General features: G+C 43.0%; 3 protein-coding genes across 4 annotated transcripts; 1 reads left to right on the top strand and 2 right to left on the bottom strand.

Moving 5' to 3' along the window:
- Positions 1 to 282: 282 nt before the first annotated feature.
- hsf2bp (heat shock transcription factor 2 binding protein) lies at positions 283 to 7347 on the bottom strand. The gene is made up of 10 exons (XM_050063527.1): positions 7276 to 7347; positions 5400 to 5519; positions 5084 to 5219; positions 4519 to 4622; positions 4267 to 4416; positions 4032 to 4176; positions 3692 to 3809; positions 3400 to 3503; positions 1884 to 2083; positions 283 to 575 (listed from the first exon to the last, which is right to left on the bottom strand). Exons 2-10 carry the CDS (start codon positions 5466 to 5468, stop codon positions 549 to 551), a joined length of 1053 nt encoding a protein of 350 aa, XP_049919484.1. The 5' UTR covers positions 5469 to 5519; positions 7276 to 7347; the 3' UTR covers positions 283 to 548.
- Positions 7348 to 7392: 45 nt separating this feature from the next.
- Positions 7393 to 18170, top strand: LOC126401944 (ankyrin repeat domain-containing protein 10-like). The gene is made up of 6 exons (XM_050063526.1): positions 7393 to 7715; positions 10174 to 10326; positions 10450 to 10541; positions 15933 to 16165; positions 16299 to 16367; positions 16461 to 18170. The coding sequence occupies exons 1-6, from the start codon at positions 7518 to 7520 to the stop codon at positions 16805 to 16807; spliced, it is 1092 nt and encodes a 363-aa protein (XP_049919483.1). The 5' UTR covers positions 7393 to 7517; the 3' UTR covers positions 16808 to 18170.
- A 944-nt stretch (positions 18171 to 19114) lies between these two features.
- On the bottom strand, positions 19115 to 22771 carry ccdc14 (coiled-coil domain containing 14). 2 transcript variants are annotated; one of them, XM_050063320.1, is made up of 11 exons: positions 22570 to 22771; positions 22342 to 22397; positions 22166 to 22244; positions 21807 to 21879; positions 21601 to 21705; positions 21009 to 21497; positions 20764 to 20896; positions 20253 to 20338; positions 20039 to 20182; positions 19836 to 19938; positions 19115 to 19708 (listed from the first exon to the last, which is right to left on the bottom strand). In XM_050063320.1, exons 1-11 carry the CDS (start codon positions 22588 to 22590, stop codon positions 19231 to 19233), a joined length of 1767 nt encoding a protein of 588 aa, XP_049919277.1. In that variant the 5' UTR covers positions 22591 to 22771; the 3' UTR covers positions 19115 to 19230. The 2 variants fall into 2 exon arrangements, with proteins under 2 accessions (XP_049919277.1, XP_049919278.1); XM_050063321.1 differs by having other exon boundaries at positions 22166 to 22241.

Here is a 22771-nt window from a genome sequence, read left to right as displayed (position 1 = left end):
TTGCACGAATAGAAGAACTGTGTACCCTTAAGCAATACTTCCTCTCCCAGATCTGCTTCCCATAACAACTTAATTGCATCTAGTGAGTCTATGTTTAAGTTATGAATCTGGCAGACTGCGTACAAAGCTATGGGCCTGTAAGTATCTGAAAAAGTGTTCCTTAGAAAGCAGGATAAGCAGTTACGGAAAATGGATGGATCGATATTAGTGTATCAATCTCAGAAAACTGTCATAGGATGTTTCTATGAAAACAGAAACAGTGCTCTGAAAGTGTGCAAACATCTTTAATGTGTCTTCTATAAAAACTGTTTTCACATCAAGTGGGTAAAAACTAATCAAGACACAAACATGAGCAAATCTGAAGGCTCAACAGTGAACAGGTCATGTAAGAACACTTAAAGTTTATATATTAAAACTGTTCCTTTTACTTTAATATGTAAGGCTTAACTTTGATGAAAATTTCTCCCGACTTTGGACATGAAGTGCACAAACACAGATCGGAGAAGTTAACACAGACGGACGTCCGGACTTAAGATCGTGAATCCACATCAGAGGTTGCTGTTTACATCCCGACCCTGGAAACACACAAACACTTCTCATTTATCATCGCTCCCACACTTCACTATTACCAACATTCCAGGTAAACTAATGGAGTCCCTCCCTGCTCACAAATGTGTTGAATTCATTCGCGCTTGATACTTTCGCTATTGATAGCCTACGCAGCTGTAACGTGGATGTGAAGCACGGATTGCAAAACAATGGTAGAAGAGAAGAAGAAAACAGTTCTGTGTGTATTGCAAAACGGGGTTAGCATACCACAATAGCACGTCCTCAATGCTACAACATCTACGAAGAAAACATCCAGTGTATATAACGAGTTCGCCGAATGGACCCGGCAGAACAGGGTACGTTAACGTCATGTTTAATTGCATTTAACCTTAATCAGTGATCGCTAGCTGATATTCATAATGCATGTAAAGAGCTTTATAATGGCTGATTAATAACAGAAATCAATGGGGTGGCTAACGTTACCTGGCAATGCATCATGTGTATTAGCCAAGTTTTGTGAGATAATGTAGCAACACGCGGAAAATAAAATGTGTCCAGTGTTGGTTGATTTTTCGGCGGAGCGGGTTTAGCGTTAGCTCAGCTGTCAGCGGCAAACTATATCCTCAGTCCTTCTTTCAGTGTTAAAAAATCCAGTCCAGACGTTTTATTTAAATGCCTATGGTGCATTTCTAATTTCTTTCTCTGGTGCCTCCATCTTTGTTTTGATGACCGTCCTGCCAAATTCAGCTAACTGTGACCTCTGCTGACCTCACCAGGAAAAAAACAACATCAGCACCATCTAGTGGACTAAAAAAAGCAATTGATTTTATTATTCTAGTAACAAAATGTTATATTAAAATGCATTTCTCTGTGCTCACATTAAATCACACATGGTCCTATATATGTGGTCGTTTATTCAACCTACACAAGTGTAAAATAAACCTGTCTCTGTCTGGAGAGGATCTTAAACAGTGGCTCTGTGTTATTCATGTGTGTTTAAGGACAAAGAAACTGAAGCAGCCAACATTCATTTTATTCTTCACACCTATGCTTTGCCTGCTGTCACACATTAAAATGTGTGTCTCCACCTCTGTGTGCCGTCCTGTCATGTGAGGACTCTGTCAGCCGGACCTGGATTCAGTGTTTTATTACACTCACAAATGATCTCTAGATACAGTTTGTTGTTATTTCTGATTGTTGTAGACACACCTTCTTTTTAGGAGTGGTCGGCTCAGGGGGCAATTTTTGAAGCGCAGTTTGGGCACTGCCTGTTACGTATTTTAAGACCTGAGGTGAACAAACCTGTCCTGCAAGACAAAATGTGGGTGTGGCACCTGTTGGAGGGTCCGCAGGTCCTCCAGGGTCTGCTGGGCAGCCAGTCTCAGGCCGGGCTGAGCGCTGGAGGTGAGACGATTGACGAGAGCCTGGAGGTCTGGATCCAGCAGAGAAGGGCCCAGCAGGAGCAGCACCTCCTCCTCCAGCAACACTGACTGCAGGAGACGCAGAGAGTGGAGAGACACCTCCCAGTCTCCATCTGTCGGACAATGAGAGATCAGAGGTAGGGTGGAGGCCGACACCTGGACGCTATCAACAATTCAATCGTAGACTGGTGTGACCTTGTGCTTTTCAAATGGAGAAGGAACTCCAGCAGGTCAGCCTACAACTTTGTAGCCAAAGTGATGTCACCCATTGGTTTTTGAAGCCTCAAGTTTGACATTTTGGCTGTCGCCATCTAGTCTTTCTGGAGCCAGAGGTGACCTCCCAGTACCGAATCTCGCATCCACGTTTCCCTCACTTGCATCTCTTCCTCGCGTCTTAGCTCCGCCCTCGTAAGACACGGGGGAGAGATGTGAGGATGTGACGCGAGGAGAAAAGAAACAAGGAGATGTGACGATAGAGAAATGAGACGTCTTTTCCTTTAAAGCGCCACGTGAAGCGACGCTAAGCGTGTATCCTCGCTTCCCCTCAGAAAGTCTCCTCTCTTCGACTCCTCCGAGTGCATTTAACGAATTGAGACGTCCTACAAGATGGCGAGTCTCAATTGATATCCGGATCGAGGATAGAGGACGGAGGAGTTGAGGAGGGATATTGGGATGAACCCCATGTTTAGACAGTAGGGTGGAGCTGTGGAGGAGCGAGGGGTGGGTCTGACTGAGAGCACAAGGGCACTGTCGGCACTGTGGACAGCTTTGTCTCTCTAAGCGTCCTGCCCTTAATTATACATAACTATAAAGAGGACTTTTAACCAGTTTTAAAATTCATATATTTTATTCCTATGGTCTAAGACAGTCCAAAAATATGAGTAAAAATAAACATCTATCAAATCTATGGGAAAAGTCTTTTCGGACCACATGGCATCACATGACGGTGTTTGGTGGCCACTCAGAAAATTGGCGTCAAAGCCCACTGCACTTCTTGGGGGTCTGGGCTAATCTCTATAAGCCCTTATCTGCATATAAATGAAGACAAACAAAGCTAATGCTAAGCTAACGCTTTGTTTGTTTACGTGCCTCAAACATAATTGGTCGATGATACTCAGACTACAAACAGAAACCAGAACAAAACACATCTCCTGGTAATTTGTACTTCCAAACCATTGTTGCACTCATGATTTTGGGACCTGTAGTTGCTCAGTATGGCCCCAGGTGACATTCACGCACTCTCAGATCCTTACTGAACTCTTTGGACTCTCCCATTGAGATGTTTGTATGCAGTCAAACACGCCCTGATCGTACAGGCACAGAGAAGCTACCAAGTGTAGTAAATCATAATCACGTACGGGAAGTCAGAGGCACTCCCATAACGTGACACTACGGAACATTATTGTGTGTTTCAAAATGGTGTCCTTACCACTCAGCAGGGTCCAGATGAGAGGCAGGAGTCCTGGGTTCTCACTGAGGCACTTCAGTCCTTTAACACTGATGCTGACATTATACAGAGCCATCAGCATCAACCTGCAGCGACACACAGCTGCTGTGAAGTGCAGAAGCACAGTGCTGACACCTGCTGTTCACATCGAGACACTGACATGCTTTACTGAGTGAGCCACACTGGCCAGAGGTGTTGAGTGCACGTACAAATGAATCTTCAGATTGAAACTACCAGTGGTGTGTGTTTTGCATTCTACTACAGCGCCACGTACACTTTCAATTTGGGGAAGACGCCGGGCTTCATCAGCTCCAAAAGCTTCACCAGAGTGTCCAGGAGGACGTGCGCCGAGCTGGACAGGAAGTCCCGGCCACAGGTTACTGCTGCTATGTCTGATTGGAAAGGAAGAAGGCAGGTGATTGGAGGGGACACCTGGTTTTATGTTCCGTTCTTTATCAGCCTGAGAAATAAATTCTGACGGTACAGCCAGTGCTTGAGGCTGCGACAGTGACTAATGACCTGCATATATTTTAAATAAGGGCAGGAAATTAGACCCAACCCTGATTCAAATGAGCTGCTGTGACTCGCTGGCAGTGCAGCAGCTGTGAACTCACTGGTGATGGTTCCAGCCAGCGCCAGCACGAACTGGTGCTCCTGAGAGGTGTGGTCCTCGGTTTGAGTTTTGGCCTCCTCATCCAGAGACCTGACGAAGCTCTCCAGAGTACGAGCAGCGACGGACAGGAAGGCCTGCAGCTTCCCCTACACACACACCAGACAATACATCTCCACCGATCAGCTGTCAGATATCCAATTATCTCACTGTTTAATATGAAAGTGGAGACGACTCACATCAGCCAGCCAGCGTGTGACCGCGTCCTCGCTGGCAGAGCAGCTCCACAGCAGACCGCCGGCTGCCGATCCCAGACCGGAGCAGAAGTCCACCTGCTGCTGCAGCTCTGCGTCGCTCTGCCACAGGTGCTCGCGTAGCAGCAGCTTCTCCTACACACACACACACACACACACACACACACACACACACACACACGTCTTGATATGACACACTAAAAGTCAAGGTAAAGCCAGAAACACAGCATCTCTCACCTCTCTCTCTTTCTGACACTCAGTCTGAGCTGCATCCAGCCGGGACTGAAGGTGCAGACACTCCTGTTGCAACTTCTCCTGCTCCTGCACAAGCTGCTCCTTCACTACACACACACACACACACACACACACACACACACAAAATGTCTGCAGGTTTGTGGGTGTCCAGTTACCCAGGTCTACGTACTATAAATGAGCCAAAACGCGTGATATTCACATTATTTTGACTTCTTGCCCTATTGACGTCATACTGTTACCCATGGCAACAACAAACATGGCTGAAAGCGAAAGTGTTACCGACTCCGCGGTGGTTCCAAGAAGAGGAGCAGCTTCAGTAGTGTGGAATAAACTGTGGCGTCCTGAATGTTTTATGAACAGCCCCGGACTTCTCAGACTCTTTTAGTGACCCACCGCTCAGAGGGAACTCATTCAGCGGCTCCTCTGGCAGCAGCACAGCGTCTCTCCCTCTATACCATGCTGTATCGGTTTTCCCCTCCACCCCTTACAGTTACTAGCTAACACATGACACATGGCTGACACAAGGTTTCGTTCAATAGGGGTGTACTTGTCTGAGCTGCCCGAGCTTTATGCAGCATTTCAATCAGGTCTCCCTTCAGCACTCTGGGCAGGAACTCCCTCAGCTGCATGACCTCTGTGGTTAACTTCTCCAGGTCTCTCTTCCTCACTCTGACAAAGTCATCCTGAGAGAAAAGAAAGCTCGATCTCAATGCATGGATCATTTCTGAGGCGGCAATTTGATTCTTTCCTCCACTTTCTTTAGGCCCCCACCCCACCTCAGGGGCCCCAGTGCAGCCACACTGTCTATATTTACGTCACATGGATGTATTCAGAGACCGTGGATTGAAGCTGAGTAAAGTTACCTGTTGGCTTGCCTTCATGTTTGCACCATGACTCAGAGGCAGAGATTTCTCTCCTAATGATGCTGACATCTTTGGTGGTTGGTTTATTGTCTTCTTCTGCTGCTGTTGTTTCTTCTTCTCCTGTGGGAGTGTTAGCATTGTCAGTAGTATTAATAGCTTGTTAAAGGAACCAGTGTGTAGGAGGTAGGAGGATATATTCGCACAATAAGCATGTCTTCTTTGGTGTATAAACACCTGAAAATAAGAATTCCTGTGCTTCCTCAACATCTGGATCAGACAAGGATGAGCACACACTAACTTATGCTGAACTGTATCAGAGATGCACTGATGTTTAACGTGAAACTGCTTTATTCAGTGTTTCTAGTGGTTTAAATCACCTGGTCTGTTTGTTTTGGAGAGGAAGAGACCTTTGTGGATAATTCGGCTTCTGGTGAAACCCTCCCTAACATCTGGATCTTATGTTATCTTACTTTGATGATATGTTATGTTACTTTCTCTCAGAGGTTAGGTGTTATTTTTTTATATAGTGTGTAGGGGTTATCGTTTAAAAAAGAAAATACTGTAGGGATTATACTTTTTAAACACATTTTTGGGGTTATCTGTTTTTAATAAATATATTTTAAGGGGTTATCTTTTTTAATAAATATATTTATGGGGTTATCTATTTTTAATAAATATATTTTAAGGGGTTATCTTTTTTTAATAAATGTATTTTAATGGGTTATCTTTTTTAATAAATATATTTTAAGGGGTTATCTTTTTTTGATACATATATTTTAAGGGGTTATCTTTTTTAATAAATATATTTATGGGGTTATCTATTTTTAATAAATATATTTTAAGGGGTTATCTTTTTTAATAAATATATTTTAAGGGGTTATTTTTTTTTAATGAATATATTTTATGGGGTTATCTTTTTTTAATAAATATATTTTAAGGGGTTATCTTTTTTTAATAAATATATTTTAAGGGGTTATCTTTTTTTGATTAATATATTTTATGGGGTTATTCTTTTTAATAAATATATTCTAAGGGGTTATCTTTTTTTTAATTAAAAAAAAAATGTAACCTCACATTGGCATACGTAGGGACCAGCTGCCTGCAGCAATGTGCCAGATTGCCTTGGAAATACATGGATTTGTAACATTAAACGGCATTATTTGGTGTTTCTGGTGGTTTAAATTACCTGGTCCTTTTATTCTGGAGAGAAAGAGTCCTTTGTGGATAATTCGGCTAATGGTGAAAACCTCCTGAAGGTCTGGATCTTATCTTATCGAAGAAAAAAGGTAACCTGACATTGGCATGTATTGGGCAAGCTGCCCGCAGACATGCCAGACTGCATCTAAAATACATGGATTTGTAACGTGAAACTGGATTATTCGATGTTTCTAGTGGTTTAAATTACCTGGTCCTTTTATTCTGGAGAGGAAGAGTGCTTTGTGGATAATTCGGCTTATGGTGAAAACCTCCTGAAGGTCTGGATATTATCTTATTAGAGAAAAAAGGCGACCTCACATGGGCATGTGTGAGACTAGCTCCTCGCAGCTACATGCCAGACTGCGTCTAAAATACGTGGATTTTAAGCGTGAAATGTCATTATTTGGCATTTTTAAGTTTAAATCCCAGGCTTTGTTTGTTTTGGAGGGGAGGAGACCTCTGTAGATAATTCGGTTTACAGTAAAAACCTCACCCACACCGCTAGACGTCACCAAATCTCCCTAAATCTTACACACCTCACCTTTACATTGGCACCTGTGTCGAAGCTAGCATCGTTAGCATAGTTAGCTAAGATGTGTTTGAAGCAGGGAAACAGCCCAAAGTCGTTTGGTATTTAAAGAATATTTTCAGAGATACTTTGATAAATAATGTTCCTTACTTCTAAGTTTCCCTCTGAGCTGTGGGCGGCACACCGGCGGGAGTGTTTCAGTCCGGTTTCCAACCAAACTGGAATGGCTGTCAGTCACAGAGCCGGCAGACTCCAGTCCGGGTTTTGTGACTCTCCAGCCGCTCTAATAATCTTACCTACTCTTCCTTTGTGTTTGAACCGTATCAGTGTGCTCGGTGGGACCGGGAAACCTGCAGAAAAACGCCTCAGTCCGCCACTTTCATACTTCACTAATGTCTGAGGGACTAGAACCGGACTTCTCCGGGGATGAGGCGTTCAAGGGCCGGTTTCCCATCCACCGAGCCTGCCGGGATGGAGATGTTGGAGCTCTGGTGTCGCTGTTACAACAGCCCCCGAACCGGGCTCATCTGACCACCGAGGACTCCTGCTACGGATGGACCCCCTTACACTGGGCTGCTCACTATGGACAGGTAGGGATTAACACTAACGTTACACTACAGGCGGGATTAACAGATTTAGTGACCGAGCAAATGTCGTCGTCTTCTACAGGTCAGCCGGGGATGTTATAACTTGACAGTAATTCACCATGTAGTTAATGTGACTTCATTTAACAGCCGTTAACTTCAATAACGGCTTCACTAACGTTAATCTGTCCTCATGATAGTTTACAGTCACAACATGGCGGTGCACAGCAGCTACCAGCATGAACCTAAAGGTTTATATTTAATGTTTAATACTGTTCTCTGAGTGAAGTCTGCCGCAGCTCCTGAACCCGCCGTTTTCCTCACTGTCACTGACTGAGTCGCTTCCTAACGCAGCAGCTGTCTGACTGTGACTGTACAATAAAGTTATGAGGGGAGGAAAAAATAAACAACGTCACCGCATGCTGTGTTTTTATTGGTTCCAGTGCAGCCAATAGCGACTCAGGCGCCAAAACAACTCCAGAGAAGCAGGAAATAGTTAATAATAGATCAATAACGTGTCAATAGATCCGTGATTGATACTGTAAGATTTAAGATACAGTTCATGCTGACATGACGTCACTGTCCTCACATCTTTCACTTAAAAATAACTGATTTAACCATGTGCAATAAAGACCAACATCCTACGTGACACTTTTTCTCAGGGGCTAGGTGTTATTTTTTTATTTATATTTAAGGGGTTATCTTTTTTTCATTAGTTTTCATCTTATTTTCAAAAATACATTTAAGAATTTTTAAAATTTATTTCAGGGGTTATTTATAGGGCTAAATTTTTTAATATATATTTATATATATATATATATATCAGAGGTTATCTTTTTTAAAATTTTATTTCAGGGGTTATCTTTTTTTATTTAAGGGGTTATCTTTTTTTAAGGGGTTATCTTCTTTAAATTTGTTTCAGGGGTTATCTTTTTTCATTTAAAGGGTTATCTTTTTTAAAAACTTATTTTAGGGGTTTTCTTTTTTTAAAAAACTTATTTAAGGGGTTATCTTTTTTAAATTTGTTTTCAAGTTTGTCTTATTTTCAAAAATATGTTTAAGTGTTTTTAAAATTTCTTTTAGGGGTTATCTTTTTTTCAATTTCTTTTAGGGGTTGTCTTTTAAAGAAAATATATATTTCAGAGGTTGTTTTTTTTTAATTTGTTTCAGGGATTATCCTTTTTTTTAAATACATTTTAGGGGGTGTTATGTTTTTTAATTATATTTTAGGGATTTTTTTTAATATTTAAGGGGTTATCTTTTTCTAAAAAAAAAAAAAAAAGAAGAAGAATTATATTTAGGGTTTATCTTTTTTTAAATTCAATTCAGAGGTTATCTTTTTTTTTTTTATTTCAAGGGTTATCTTTTTTCCAATTTGTTTTAGGGGTTATCTTTAAAAAAAAAAAAAAAGAAGAAGAATTGTATATTTATGGGTTATCTTTTTTTAATATGTTTTATATTTTAGGGGTTTTTTTTGTTTGTTTTGTTTTTTCATTTATTTTAGGGGTTGTCTTTTTTTTTAATTTGTGTCAGGGGTTATCTTTTTTTAAAATATATTTTAGAGGCTATATGTTTTTTAATTATATTTTAGGGATTATCTTTTTTTTTTTAAATATTTAAGGGGTTATCTTTTTTCAAATTTGTTTTAGGGGTGGTCTTTTTTTAAAAATGTATTCAGGGTTTGTCTTTTTAAAATTGATTTTAGGAGTTATCTTTTTTATTTGTTTTCGTGGTTGTCATACTTTTGAAAATATATTTTAGGGTTTGTTTGTTTGTTTTTTTTGTTTGTTTGTTTTTTCATTTATTTTTAGGGGTTGTCTTTTTTTTTAAATATATTTTAGGAGTTATCTTTTCAAATTTATTTAAGGGGTTATCTTTCTTTTTAATCTTTTTATTATAGAAGCCATCACTTACAACATGTGGCATTAGGACAAAAACAGAATCATTCATGCGTCATACCCAAATAAAGATAACATCACAGGCATGACTCCACTCTTGATGGGACAAAGCATCCAGCGTGAGCGCACAACATCGGGTCAAAGTAAGCTAATATTGAACAAATAAAAGGCAAAATAATAACAATAACAGAAAAGGTAGGCAATAAAATCACATTTACATTCATAAAATAGATGTTTGACTAAAAATCTTGAGATGAGTTTGTTGGCTGGATAAATATCATGCGCAGTTTTGTAATGTTGTTTGTTTGGGGTAACACAGTGAGAAATGTGGGTGTTTCAGCAGCATCAGGACAGAAATAAGTACAGATAAACAGGGAAACATAGCCTAAATAATAATAATAAAAATAAGAATAAAAACAGAAACTATTAGATTCAGAAATACAAATCAGGCAGTATTCATACACTACACATAACCAGAGCTGTGCTTAAACTATACAGGGCAACACCATCTCAGGCAAAGTCTGATTCTCATCACCTGCCTGTGTTCTGTGTTTCCTTGCACACAGCTGGAGTGTGTGGTGCGCCTGGTGCAGATGGGTTGTGAGGTGAACACGGTGACCAGCCGCTTCAACCAGACGCCAACACACACCGCCGCGTTCGGAGGACATCCTCACTGTGTGGTGTGGCTGACTCAGGCTGGAGCTGACGTCAACAGGCAGGTCAGTCTCCCAACACCCCCCAGCAGGTCCATTTAACATGTACTATACTAGAGTGGATGTACTTGTTGTAATGTGGTTTTTTAGCCTTCACTGATCTCTCTGAGTTTGACATTGTGTCTTCAGGATTTTGTAGGTGAGGCTCCCATCCACAAGGCGGCTCGTTCAGGTAGCTTGGAGTGTATCCAGGTCCTGTTGATAGCAGGTGCTAAACCACAGTAAGTATTCTGCAGTCTGACCTCTGTGCAGCATCAGCAGGATTTGAAGGTGTAGAAATATCCCAGATGTTTCGTTGGCTCTTCCCTCCCAAACCAGCTGATGTAAAGTGATCTTATCTGTGTGTGTTGTATTTTCTCCAACAGCTGCATAGGTAAAAATGCCCTCGTATGTTATATGTTAAATGATAGAGATAGTTAATGAGAATGTTGGCAGCACCAGAAGCAGAAAAGCTCATGTGTTTCTATTTACGTACGGCACACCAACAAAAACACTGTATTCACCTGGAGACAAATATGTAAGACGTGTATAACTGTGTAACTACACTGCAAAATATTTCTTCTAAAACTTCATCAACATGCATTATATCATAAAACGCAGTCTCATTTTGTGATGCAGTTCACTGCATCGCCACCGGGTGTCCTCACCTGACAGGCTAACAAAGTCAACCACACCTCCTCACTGAGGTAAACGTTTCTGTTCCTCTCTTGGTCAGGTCCTAAACTAGTCCTCGCTATAATCTGTTTAGTTAGGAACTGTTTGAGAGTAAACTCATAATGTTTGTGTATAAGGCTCCAGGTTTCCAGCAGCAGCAGAAAGTTTCACCACATCACCTGTAAAAGCTGATGAGGCGTCAGTGCTGTGATCTTGCTTTTAAACTGGCAGTCGCTGCCCCAAATTTGGCACAAACATCCACTTTGGCTCATGGGTGAACTGATTAGATTGGGTGGGCAAAGGTCAAGGTCACTGTGGTGTTTTGTCTGTCTCATTTTCATGAATGCAATAACTCGAGCGCACCGTGGGAATTTATCGAAATTTGGCACAAACGTTCACTTGGACTCAAAGATGAGCTGAAGGGGTGTAACTGTACACAAAATTCACGGTTCTGTTCGATATGATACAGTGGTGTCACAGTTTGGTACGTTTTTGATTCAGCAAAAAAGTAGAAATAATTTGGGCTTTTGTTTTTGTATGAAGCAGGAATTATAGTCAGCCGGGGCCCCTTAGCTACTGGGTTAGCTGCTGAAGAGAGTCTGAAGCTGTGCGGTGGTTCGTTCTTTAGCTCGGTGGTTTTTCCCATACTGTCTTACCGTCATACTCTAAACTAATCTATAGCGAAACCGAAGTGGCTCCAAACACCAGACTTGTAGGTTATCGGAAGATCTTCTATTTCTGATCTGGTAATGGTGTTAAAGGTAGGGTCTGGAGGATTTTCCAGTTGCTGTTTGTAAACACACATTCAAATTTGGCCCCTCCTATCAGGCTCAACTGCGCGCTGCCCCTACCCCTCCCAGCAGTTGGGTGTTACACAGAATGATTCAAAGCTCAATCCTCACACTACATCAAGCCAGGCGTTTTGCCTCACTCACATTTAATTTCCTTTTCTTCGTGGGTACGTCTGTATCCGCCATTTCTCCCGGGTGTACGGAGCCCGGAGGTACGGAAGAAGGCTTCACAGAAGAGGTTCAGGCAAGGCTCGCGCTGGTGCACGCTTGGACACGCTCGGGCACGGCACCTGTGCGCTCTCATTGGCTGGGGAAATCTCCGCCCAGAAGCGGTCCGAGCTCACAAAACATCAAAATACAGTTAAAGGGCAGGAGCTCTGCAAACAGAGTCACCACCACACATGAGTAGAAGCCCATAGGTGATGATTAAGCAGGATTTCATTTGTATATGTCTATATTTTGTTTTGTTTGAAAATCCTCCACATCCTACCTTTAATAACCATCTTGCAACAAGCTAGCTTAGCATAGCTGCCTCCCAGTGTGTCTCACTGGAGTAGAACGTTCTGGGCAGAGGTTCTGGGTTGGGGGTGCTAGGGGCCGACAGCATGTTGCCTGTTCCGTCCTGTTGGCCACCTTGTCGAGGGCAGTAGACTGACAGCGTCATATTAAAGATTAAGCTGTACATTTTGTTTTCCAAATGTAACAGAATACCGAACCGAAAGCCTTGTACCGAACAGTTCAACACGTATATGTGTGATGTTATACCCCTAATTAACTTATTAGATTTTGGTAGTCAAAGGTCAAGGTCACTGTGGCCTTGTGTCCGTCTCATTGTCTCGAATGTTATGTCTCAAGTTGAGTGAATTTCTTCAAATTTGGTACAAACACCTGCTTTGAGTCGAGGATGAACTGATTAGATGAGGTGGTCAAAGGTCAAGGTCACTGTGACCTTGCGTATGTCTCATTTTGTGAAGGCGATATCTCAACAATGCCATGAGGGAATTTATCCAAACTTGGAACAAACATTCAATTTGACTCAACGAACAGATTAGATATGTAGCTACTCTAATGTCTCTGTTTGCTCTGACTTCAAGAGACATCAAATGAGTTGTGGTCGATTCGGACATGGATCAGTGTCAGTAAACGGACATCATGAGCTTTTCAGCCTCAGGGGATTTTATCAGCGATAGTAATGAGGGTGTTTCCAGACTTGTTTTAATCTGACACTGTTTGTTTTGTCCTTACATGTTACATTGTGAACTGAATATTTAGACTTGCTTTTGGATCTTATGCCATATTCTGTAAAGAAAGGATAACCATGCGCTGCATTTTCAAACTGCAAACACCCTGCACGTTCTGATGTTTTACAGCTATTGAATTTGAACACGATTTGTCTTGAGTAATCCCAGAAAGAGGGAGCAATCCAAATAGGCACTGCAGAATCTGCCACATGTGCATCAGCGAGCATCTTACAGTTGTTCGCTTCCTACACTTTCCGCAGCTGGCAAACTGGCGAGGTATTTCCTGCAGTGATTGGTTTCAAGTTTCAGAAAGAACTGATGATGATAGTCATGTCTTGACCTGCATGCTTACTGTGTTAACAAACTGCGAGCTTATTGACACACCTCAGGAATTATTGTAGAGATCACAGGGAGCTCAATGTGGTGGAGGGAAAGGAGCAGAGTAGACAGTGACACGTGAAGAGTCAAGTCAGGAAAAGAATAAAATGAAATGTTTCTTTGAACAGGTTCTTAGCTAAATATCAGCCGTAGAGATGTCTGCCTTCTCTCCAGTATAATGGAACTAGATGACACTCAGTTTGTGGTGCTCAAAGCGCCAAAGAAATACCTTAGAAAAACTCAACAGCAATGTCTCTCTTCAGAATTCTTGAGACTCAGTGCTCCTCAAAGTCAAGGATGCTTCCTCGGTTGGATGGTCCTTCGGAGTCGGGTCTTACAGAGTCTAATCAAGACTTCTTCCTAGCATTTGGTGAACACAAATTGGAGCAGGCCAGCATGTGCCGAGGTGTTTGTCATTGAAGAGGCCTCACCTTCAGTTCCGGCAAAGAATTGTGGATACTTCATGCCTGTTAAGGATACACACATGCATCCTCGAAAATTCCCCAAAGGAAGGACCTTGTCCTCGGTAGAATTCGAAGCATCCTTGACATTTAAACAGTCTACTGCTAGCTGCCGATACAGTTGATGGGTGTAGTTTGGTAGAAGGAAATAGTTCCTTCATATAACTACTCACAACAAAGTCTGTGGATTATCTTGAGTAACCAGGTTGCGGTTTCTGCAAAGAGACATTGCTGTTGAGTTTTTCAAATGTATGTTTTGGCACATTGAGCAGCACAAGCTGAGTGCCATCAAGTTCCATTATATTGGAGGGAAGGCAGACATCTCTATGGCCGATATCTCCAACACTCGGCAACTCACACTAAAGCTATCTAGAAACTATCTAGACTTTAAATTGAATTTTTCTGTCACTTACATTCTCAAAATCTGAAACTGATGGAACTCTAAAAGTGAAACTTCTCTCAACACCAGACATATTTTTCGACTCATTAGAGAAGATGGTCAAATAAAAAAAGGCTTAATCCATTGTATATCGTGTATAATGAGTCATTGTAGTTCTTTTCAGACCGTAGAATAAATGTTTGCTAAGTCTTTTACACTAAGTTAACTTTAACTTCACGAGTTATATACTGGATTCCAGTAAATCAGACGTCCAATATTGTCTTATCACGGTATCACGAGATATGTAAGTAAAAGGAAATCACCAGAGGCCCCACGATAGAATAGTTTTACAATACTTCAGTCACGATACAATATGATTTTAAACATTTTGCATTATGTTTAGTTTTGCAATAACATATATTTGAGGATGCACGATAATATCGGTACGTCATCCGTATCGGCCAATATCAGCGTTTGAATGAACCATCAGGATGGGTCAACATGCTTTTTCCTAGACTTGATCACTAAAAGTAGTTGATGAAAAAAGCGGATTTATCGATATTGGTACCAAGTATCGGCCAAATAAGTTGTTATATATCGGGCATATCGGATATCGGCAAAACTCAAATATCGTGCATCCCTACATACAAAATATTCTGATTTATTACCTTTTTTCAAGTGCAAATTATATCCCCAAAGGAAAACTTCATCAACATCATTGCTATATACCGGGTCCCTGCAAATCCTTAAAAAGTCTTAATGGCATTTAATTCATTAATCTAAAAAATAAGGCCTTAATAGGTATTAAAATGTCTTAAATCGATCTTTAACAAGCAATTTTTATGAATTGTAAAATTTCAAAATAATATGTAACTTTAAATTTAAAAAATGTTTCTTGCAGAAACGTCACCAAAATTAAATGTCATGTTTAATGTCACAGTAAATATTTTGGCAACATTCTCAAGAACTGTAAGTAAGTAAGTAAGAATTCCACTCTGTGGGGCATTAAAAAAGTCTTAAATCCCACTTACCTTAAGCTGTAGGAACCCTTAAAGATAAAGTTTCTCACTTCTATCATTTTTATTGCAGTTAAATGTATCTAGGGGACCAAAAAAGCACCTTTTTTTTTATTCTAGTCGACTACCAAAAGATAATTTGTATTTGCAATATTAGTCATTTGTATAAATAAAAAAATATATACTTGTTGTCTGGTATTGTAGAAGATAAATGATATAATAATTTGGTTATTTCAGAACCTCGTTATGAGACATTTCATTTTATTTAAATGAAGTAGAGTTAGGATTATCTAACTAACATTTCAGCTAACAGGACTGTGTTTAAACTGTAGATTATTCTGTTTTTTCATTTGTCTTTAATCAGTTCTTTTATCTTTTGGTCATAAAAGTAAAATACTAAAGATGTCAGATATCATTTAACATACCCACCCTTTATATTTTATTCATGTAGCAAGCGTTGCAGGGGGAGATGGTCAAGACCAGAACACATTTAGGATTTAAGGTCATATTGACCTACTGTGAGCTGTTCTGAGGTCTGTTACTGGCTCATGACGATCTCTCCCTGCAACGTCACAGTCCTCTAACTGACAGACTTGATCAGAGTAACGCAGTGATGAGTGCAGGATGCAGTCAACCTGTTTGTGACGTCAAACAGGAAGCAGAGCGTCTCACCCGTCCCTCCTCTGGTTCAGGTTAAGGAACGCCAGTGGGCAGACGGCAGCGGACCTGGCCCACGCGCACGGCTTCCTCGACTGCTTCTGCCTCATCTCCAAAACCAAGAAGCACCTGCAGCAGTGCGGCGGGCTCCACGTGAACGGGGTGCAGAATGGGAACGGCGCCCCGTGTGGTCAGGGTTTGCTCGGCAGGAAGAGGCTGCTGGCAGCCGTGGATGCCGGGCACATGAAGAAAGCCAGGGGACCTGATAGTAAGAGTTAGCTTAGCATTTGTTTCATTGAATTTTACACTGTGAGTCAAAGTGATAATGATATGAAGGCTCCCAACACCTGTCACACATGTCACCTGTCCTTACTCTCCTCTTTGTGTGTGTCCCGCTGCAGATGTGCTGGAGCAGATGCAGAGCAGCGAAGGAGAGGAGCTGGAGAGCATGAACATGGAGCTCAACTCAGGTGCGACTGTTGGACTGATAAAACAATCACAAAATGACTAAGTATAATGTTGCGTGAATTGCTAACGAGGAGTCTTTGTCTTTGAAAAACTAGATGACGACACCAAAGCGATCACCAACGGCCATCATCACACGCTGCCTTACACCGACCAGCCACCCAAAAGGATCCCCTCGCCACCGTCCCCTCCAGCCAACCAGCAGGTGGCAGCGGTGCCTGCTCAGCACTCCTCTGCCGACATGTGTGGCTCCCTGCACCTGACTGGCAGCCCCAGCAGCTGTGTGTCCCACCGGCCGGCCTGGCGGGGGCTGATGGGAGCAGACAGCGGGGACTTCCTGCATTACGGACACTTCCACGGCTTCGGGGACACGGCGGAGGAGCTGAGCGACAGCGGCGGCCAGGCCGAGCACAGATACAAGATACAGCTGTACCATGAGTCATAAGGACAGCCAGGGAACCTCTGCTCCTCCACACGCTTTAAAGAACGCTCACAATGTGCTGCCAAACACACAGTCACTACTACGGACATCACGGACACGTTAGTTAATCTAGTTTTGTTTGTTTGTTCCTGAGTTTTCAACTGCATGTCATGGTCTTCATCAGTGGATGGAGCTGGCCTCCTGTCATTTTACAAAGTGGCCTCCGAGTTAAGTCAAATTAATATATTGCATTTCAATGGTTTGGGGTATACTTCATTTAGTTTTTTCAGTGTGACACATTTCAGACTTAATAGTCCTGTCCTGTCATAGTCAGGGTTGCCAGGTCCGGTGGTGTTACTTGAGTCAACGTAAAGTGAAGGTTGCCGAGTCAAATTGTTACCCAGTCTGTTAGGTCTAAATTAGCATTTGTTAATTCATTTTACCCCAAGATGGCGGCTGTGTAGTCGGCTGTTTATTGGTGGTGGCCAAATGAAGCTTCATAAAGCACCAGTTGTATTTGCTGAACCCACTAGATGGCGCTCTTGGTGTCATGAAAAAGGCTCAAGGGATGGCAGTGCAGTTTGGTTTCATCAAGTAATGGCCAAATGAAACTTTATGAAACGTTTTCTTTATTTTTTTGGGGTCCACTCCGGCACTCTTTGTTCAGCAAAGGGTTAATATATAATATTTTTAGCAGTGGAGTACACTCAGTTGTCCCGGAGACGGCTGATGTCAAAATGAAACTGACAGCTTTGCGTAAAACGTCGGACCACTGCTTTAAAGCTTCAGAGTTTGCAAGACAAAAGACCAGTTTGCCTTCGTTTCCATCTTAACATAATGTTCAGTTTAAAATGAACAGATGGAGGTGTGGATTGTTGAGGATCTGGACCTGTTTTACCATTTGAACTTCCTGTTTCATCTTTGCTGATATTTCCTGTAATGTGTTTCAGTATTTACAGCACTGATCTGTGTGTCTGCTCCTGCCGGCTGGTTTGCACTATTAAGGGCTGTCTGCTTGGATTATTCAGTGTTGTGTGTGTGTGTCCATCCTCTCTGAATGTGGCCTGATCTGGAACATCTGCACACACACTACTTGCTGGCCTTGAATACCAAAGGGAATATGTTATGTTTGTTTTTTGGTAGCTTTTAATTTGAAATCCTGTATTTATGTTTTAGAGCAGATGAATGTCTTTATCCAGAGCTGTACTGTAATTTTATAAAGCATACTGTAGGGGAATCTGTGGGGTTACTGTAACGTACAGACAGCGTGCTGAAGAAACGCTGCCTCTTTGTAAACACTACATCGGCTGCTGATTCTGACAGCTGGTTTTATACTTGTGGTTTTGCCTCTTTTGCTATTAAAACGTGTTTTGCAGTTTCGTAAAAATGGTGTCAAGTGATTCTCTATAACTCACAGCACTCACGGACAAACACTTGTCTTTATCTGGACACATTTTCCCAACAAATACAACATGCTAACGTTATTAGCACAAGCCTATGGCATTTTACATTGTATAAATTAGCCTAGCAACCAGCAGACATTTCCTCTGCTATCATGTTCACAAGAATGAGATGGATGCAAACTCGTAGTGACCTTGACCTTTGACCATCAAAATCTTATCAGTTCATCGTCAAGTCCAAGTGAACCTTTGTGCCAAATTTGAAGAAAAAAAAACGTCCCTCAATGTGTTTTTGATTTGAAGAAAAAAAAACGTCCCTCAATGTGTTTTTGAGAGACGGACGCAAAGTCATAGTGACCTTGACCTTTGACCAACAAAATCAAATCAGTTTAAAGTTGAGTCCAAGTGGATGTTTGTGCCAAATTTGAAAAAAAAATTCCCTCAGTGCGTTTTTTAAATATGGTCCATAAGAATGAGGTGGACGCAAGGTCAGTGACCTCGACCTTTGACCACCAAAATCGAATCAGTTTATAGTTGAGTCCAAGTGGACGTTTGTGCCAAATTTGGAAAAAAAAAAAAAAAAATCCCTCAATGCGTTTTTGAGATATGGTGCATAAGAATGAGACGGACGCAAGGTCATCATGACCTTGAACTTTGACCACCAAAATCTTATCAGTTCATAGTCAAGTCCAAGTGGATGTTTGTGCCAAATTTGAAAAAAAATTCCCTCAATGTGTTTTTGAGATATAGTCCATAAGAATGAGATGGATGCAAGGTCATAGTGACCTTGGCCTTTGACCACCAAAATCGAATCAGTTGAGTCCAAGTGGACGTTTGTGCCAAATTTGGAAAAAATCTACTATAAACCACTAAAATTTTGCCTGTCCTTTTGTCTCATCACAAGTAATGATATCACCACCAAGAAAATATTAAATGTGCTTTATTTTCCATCTGAAATATCACTTATTAAAATCATCCCAAATGTAGAATACAATAGAATGTGTGCATTACAACATATCTCATACAGATATCAAAGCTGAGTGTGCATCACCTCCCCAGATCAAGTTGAATAGTCTTCTGCAGGCTGGCGATGCTGGCATCCAGAGCTGCCAGGCCGTCTCTGAACGCTGCCTCGTCTCTGCTGGTGAAGGTTGACCCTGACCTCATGCTCCAATCAGACCACACCGACTCCACGTCACACTGAGACAGCTCCTCCTGCCGCCGCCCACAGGACTGGACTCCATCCAGACAACGTGACTGGTCGGGATGAGGTTTGTCACCTCGCTGAGATCTGACATCAGGATGTGATAATGTGTCTCTCAGCTCCTGTAGTGTGTCGTCTTCTCTCTCCGCGGCTACAAACACATGCTCAGTGTGTGAGGGCTCCAGCTCGCCCAGAGACAGGAGGAACTGGGTGATGCGTTCAGTGGGCGGCTCTGCTGGATCCTGTTTAGCTGGCATGGTGTCTGACACTGAGCTGTCAACAACTGGAGGACGACTGGATGAATCCTGACTCTGAAGAATCCTGAAACACACAGAGGAGAGAAAGGGGCGGGGCTTCGAGGAGCTTTCAGCACTAAAATCTCTTTAACACTCACATCTGGGAAAACACCCAGAGGGAATACACCCCCCAACCTCACACACACACACACCTTTTAAGGTTTCCTATCTCTTCCAGTCTTTGCTGGGCGAGTGCGGCCAACTCAGTCTTCTGTCGTTCACTGTCCAACAACTTGCTTCTAGTGGCCTCCAGGTCTACACACACACATATATTGAAATGATTACACATTAAAGGGACAGTTCGGATTTTTTCAAGTCGGGCTTTATGATACGATATTGATTTTTCAGTCTGAACCTGTTTTGAGGAGCACATTCTCTTTCTCTCTGTCCGTCAGCTGGCTCTGTGTGCCCTGAAAGGCTTTCCGTAGCTCTGTGAGGTCATCCTGGAGCTCCTGCAGACGTGCCTGAGCGTTCGTGAGCTCCTCCTGCAGAGTCGACGCTGCGGAGACACGTGGGAGTCAAACTGTGAACTTCACAGAGAGCAACATAAGCACACTCACGGTTCTTACCCTCTGAGTGACACAGCGTCTCCATGTTCTGTCCCCTCTCTGCTTTCTCCCGCTCCTTTAACTGCTGGTTCAGAATCCTCACACGCCTGACACACACACACACAGATCAGTTAGTGAGAGCCAAGTGAAGGGGCTGAAAAATGAAGCCAACGTGAAAGTGCCAAAAACTGCAGTTCCTCTAATGGCCACTTGAGGCTAGCTCCAAGAGTGAGTCGATCAAATTTTCAGTTTTTTGGTAAGTACATCTTGTATTAATGGTTTTGAGCCTGTTTTCCGCTAGCAAAAATTAGCATTAGCATTATCACGGTTAGCCACAGCTGTAAATGCACCGTGCTAACCAAGCTAGCCGCTAGCATTAGGGTTAGCTCAACTGTCTCGTCTGAATGTGGTCACTTCTGGCTCCAAAAATCAAAGATGGCGACGGCCAAAGCGCACGGTGGCTTCGTCCATTCTGTTACACAGACTATCGTGTGTGTGTGTGTGTGTGTGTGTGTGTGTGTGTGTGTGTTACCTGCGGAGCTGAGTGTTCTCGCTGTGCAGTGACGACACGTCTGGTTCAGTCTGGATGTTCGAACCACCAACATTTATCAGTGATGAAGACACAGTGTGCTCCAGGTGACTGAGCAGTCGCTCTGCTACACTGCCTGCGCGCACACACACACACACACACACACACAGTATGACAGCACAGAGGGTGGTTTGTCTTCTGTCAATCACTGTGTCCACAGATTCTGTACTGATGGAGCGACACGTTACCTTGTCCAGCGATCAGAGCCTTGAGTTCTCCCAGCAGATACTGAGCTGTCTTGACTTTCACTTCCTCCGTCTCTGCACTGCTGTCTGAGTCCTGGTTCTGTCCAGGCTCCAGCTGCGTGACTGACACGGCCGTGTGTGTGTCTGCGGCACTGCTGTGGGCGTTCACGTCTCTCACAGGAACAAAGTCCTCCTCTTCTCCGTCACACTCTGCCTCATGGTGTGTGTGTGGAGGTTCAGGAGCAGCCTGGCTGTCAGGTTGAGGTGGAGGGGTGGCGGCGGTGGTTGGGAGGTGCTGCAGGGTTTGGCCGGGTGATGGAGGGAGGTGAGACCGCAGCGGGGTGGCGGGATGTTTGCGAGATGGATGGAGCTTCACTCCCGAGTGTGCAGCTGGAGCAGCAAACTGATGAGCTGTTTTTGGGGTGGTGCTGCCCGATCCACGCTGGACTGGCTGACGGCTCTTCAGGTCTGGCGTGTTGTGCGTGCGACCCACTGCGGGAGATTAAAAAGTAGTTGATAGCAGTTAGCAGCTAACTCCAACTGCCAAATAAATGTAATAAACCTGACACATACACACTCATGAACACACAGCTACCTGTCTTTGTAGGTAGCTTCTTGATGGTCTTCTTCCCCAGCGACGTAGATGGTCTTGATTTAGCTGCTCCACCCTTCACTGCTCTGGGAACACCTGGCAAGGCTTCTACACACACAAAAATAACCAAGTCCGACCCCCGAGGGTTTAAATAACATACAGTTGTGGCTGCTCTCTACGTGGCTATTATGTTCGGAAACTCATCTGACCTGTGTTCTCAGCCTGGAGGATGCCACCAAGCAGGGCGGCACAGCGGTCCAGACCCTTGTGGAGCGAGGTGACCTGAGGGGGCGAAGCACAGCTGTGAGTATCACTGACGCACTTCCTCTTCAGCAAGTCCACCTACTGTCAACGTGATGCTGCTTTCTCTATTTACAGGCAGGCAGAGGTGGGAGATTTAAAAAGCAGCTGATAGCAGTTAGCAGCTAACTCAAAGACGAACACAGGCCGAAAATGTCCGCAAACTGGGAAAACAATGAGGTCCAGGAGCTCCCTACCCTCACAGAAAAATTACCAACTGTAGCTTTAATTATAATGCCGCTGACTGTGAATCAGTTCACCTCCTTACCTGGTCCTCGGAGTCTGTAGAGTACAGGGAGTAGGCGGGCTCAGGGCGGGCTGCTGGTCCTGGATTTGGAGGAACTCTACTAACACAAGTCAGAGGAGCAGAGAGCAGCATAAGGATGGGGAGTGTTGAGAGGAACATACAGTGTAAAAGGTGATAAATAAGGCCAGAGTGCTCACCGTCTCCTGGCTGGCGGCCCTTTGCCCTCTCCTGTCAGCCTCCCTGATGTCACCACCTGCCAATCACAAGCCTGCATTTTAGCCAGCTGTAGTACTGAAGCATGTTAACAGTCAGCCACTCAGAGCAGTAGTAAAGGTCTCCTCACGTCTCCTCTGCTCCTCTCATGACACTTAGTTATCTTAAGGTGTCTTAGCTGTGTACTAAGTTTGACAGTAGTCTAGTCTTACCTTGCTTTTAGCTGCTTTCATGGTGAACAGCTTCAGTTACTGTGCCGTACTGAGCTCAAATATTCAGCCTCCTGAGCTACTAAATATTTCCCCGTGCTGTCAAACCGAGTGACGCGTTTTCTGACTGTTAAATATTTCTATATTTGCGCATAGCTGTTAAGTTTGAAGCGGTTTCTCCATGTACGGCTCAGTTATTCGCATC

The sequence above is a fragment of the Epinephelus moara genome, chromosome 15 (genome assembly GCF_006386435.1).
Source record: "Epinephelus moara isolate mb chromosome 15, YSFRI_EMoa_1.0, whole genome shotgun sequence".
NCBI classification, from domain to species: Eukaryota; Metazoa; Chordata; class Actinopteri; order Perciformes; family Serranidae; genus Epinephelus; species Epinephelus moara.
Note: the sequence above shows the minus strand (reverse complement) of the source record. Positions and strands in the feature narration are given on the sequence as shown.

Bases quoted from the DNA above. Each gene is read 5' to 3' on its own strand.
- hsf2bp (XM_050063527.1), bottom strand. From the start codon at position 5,468: ATGTCAGCATCATTAGGAGAGAAATCTCTGCCTCTGAGTCATGGTGCA. The intron at 4,417-4,518 runs GTGAGAGATGCT...GTGTGTGTGTAG, and splicing joins AGTGTCAGAAAGAGAGAGAG to GAGAAGCTGCTGCTACGCGA. The intron at 4,177-4,266 runs GTGAGTCGTCTC...GTGTGTGTGTAG, and splicing joins TCACACGCTGGCTGGCTGAT to GGGAAGCTGCAGGCCTTCCT.
- LOC126401944 (XM_050063526.1), top strand. From the start codon at position 7,518: ATGTCTGAGGGACTAGAACCGGACTTCTCCGGGGATGAGGCGTTCAAG. The intron at 10,542-15,932 runs GTAAGTATTCTG...CCTCTGGTTCAG, and splicing joins ATAGCAGGTGCTAAACCACA to GTTAAGGAACGCCAGTGGGC. The intron at 16,368-16,460 runs GTGCGACTGTTG...TTGAAAAACTAG, and splicing joins GAACATGGAGCTCAACTCAG to ATGACGACACCAAAGCGATC.
- ccdc14 (XM_050063320.1), bottom strand. From the start codon at position 22,590: ATGAAAGCAGCTAAAAGCAAG. The intron at 21,880-22,165 runs GTAAGGAGGTGA...TCGCCCCCTCAG, and splicing joins CTACAGACTCCGAGGACCAG to GTCACCTCGCTCCACAAGGG. The intron at 21,706-21,806 runs GTCAGATGAGTT...TTGTGTGTGTAG, and splicing joins CCTCCAGGCTGAGAACACAG to AAGCCTTGCCAGGTGTTCCC.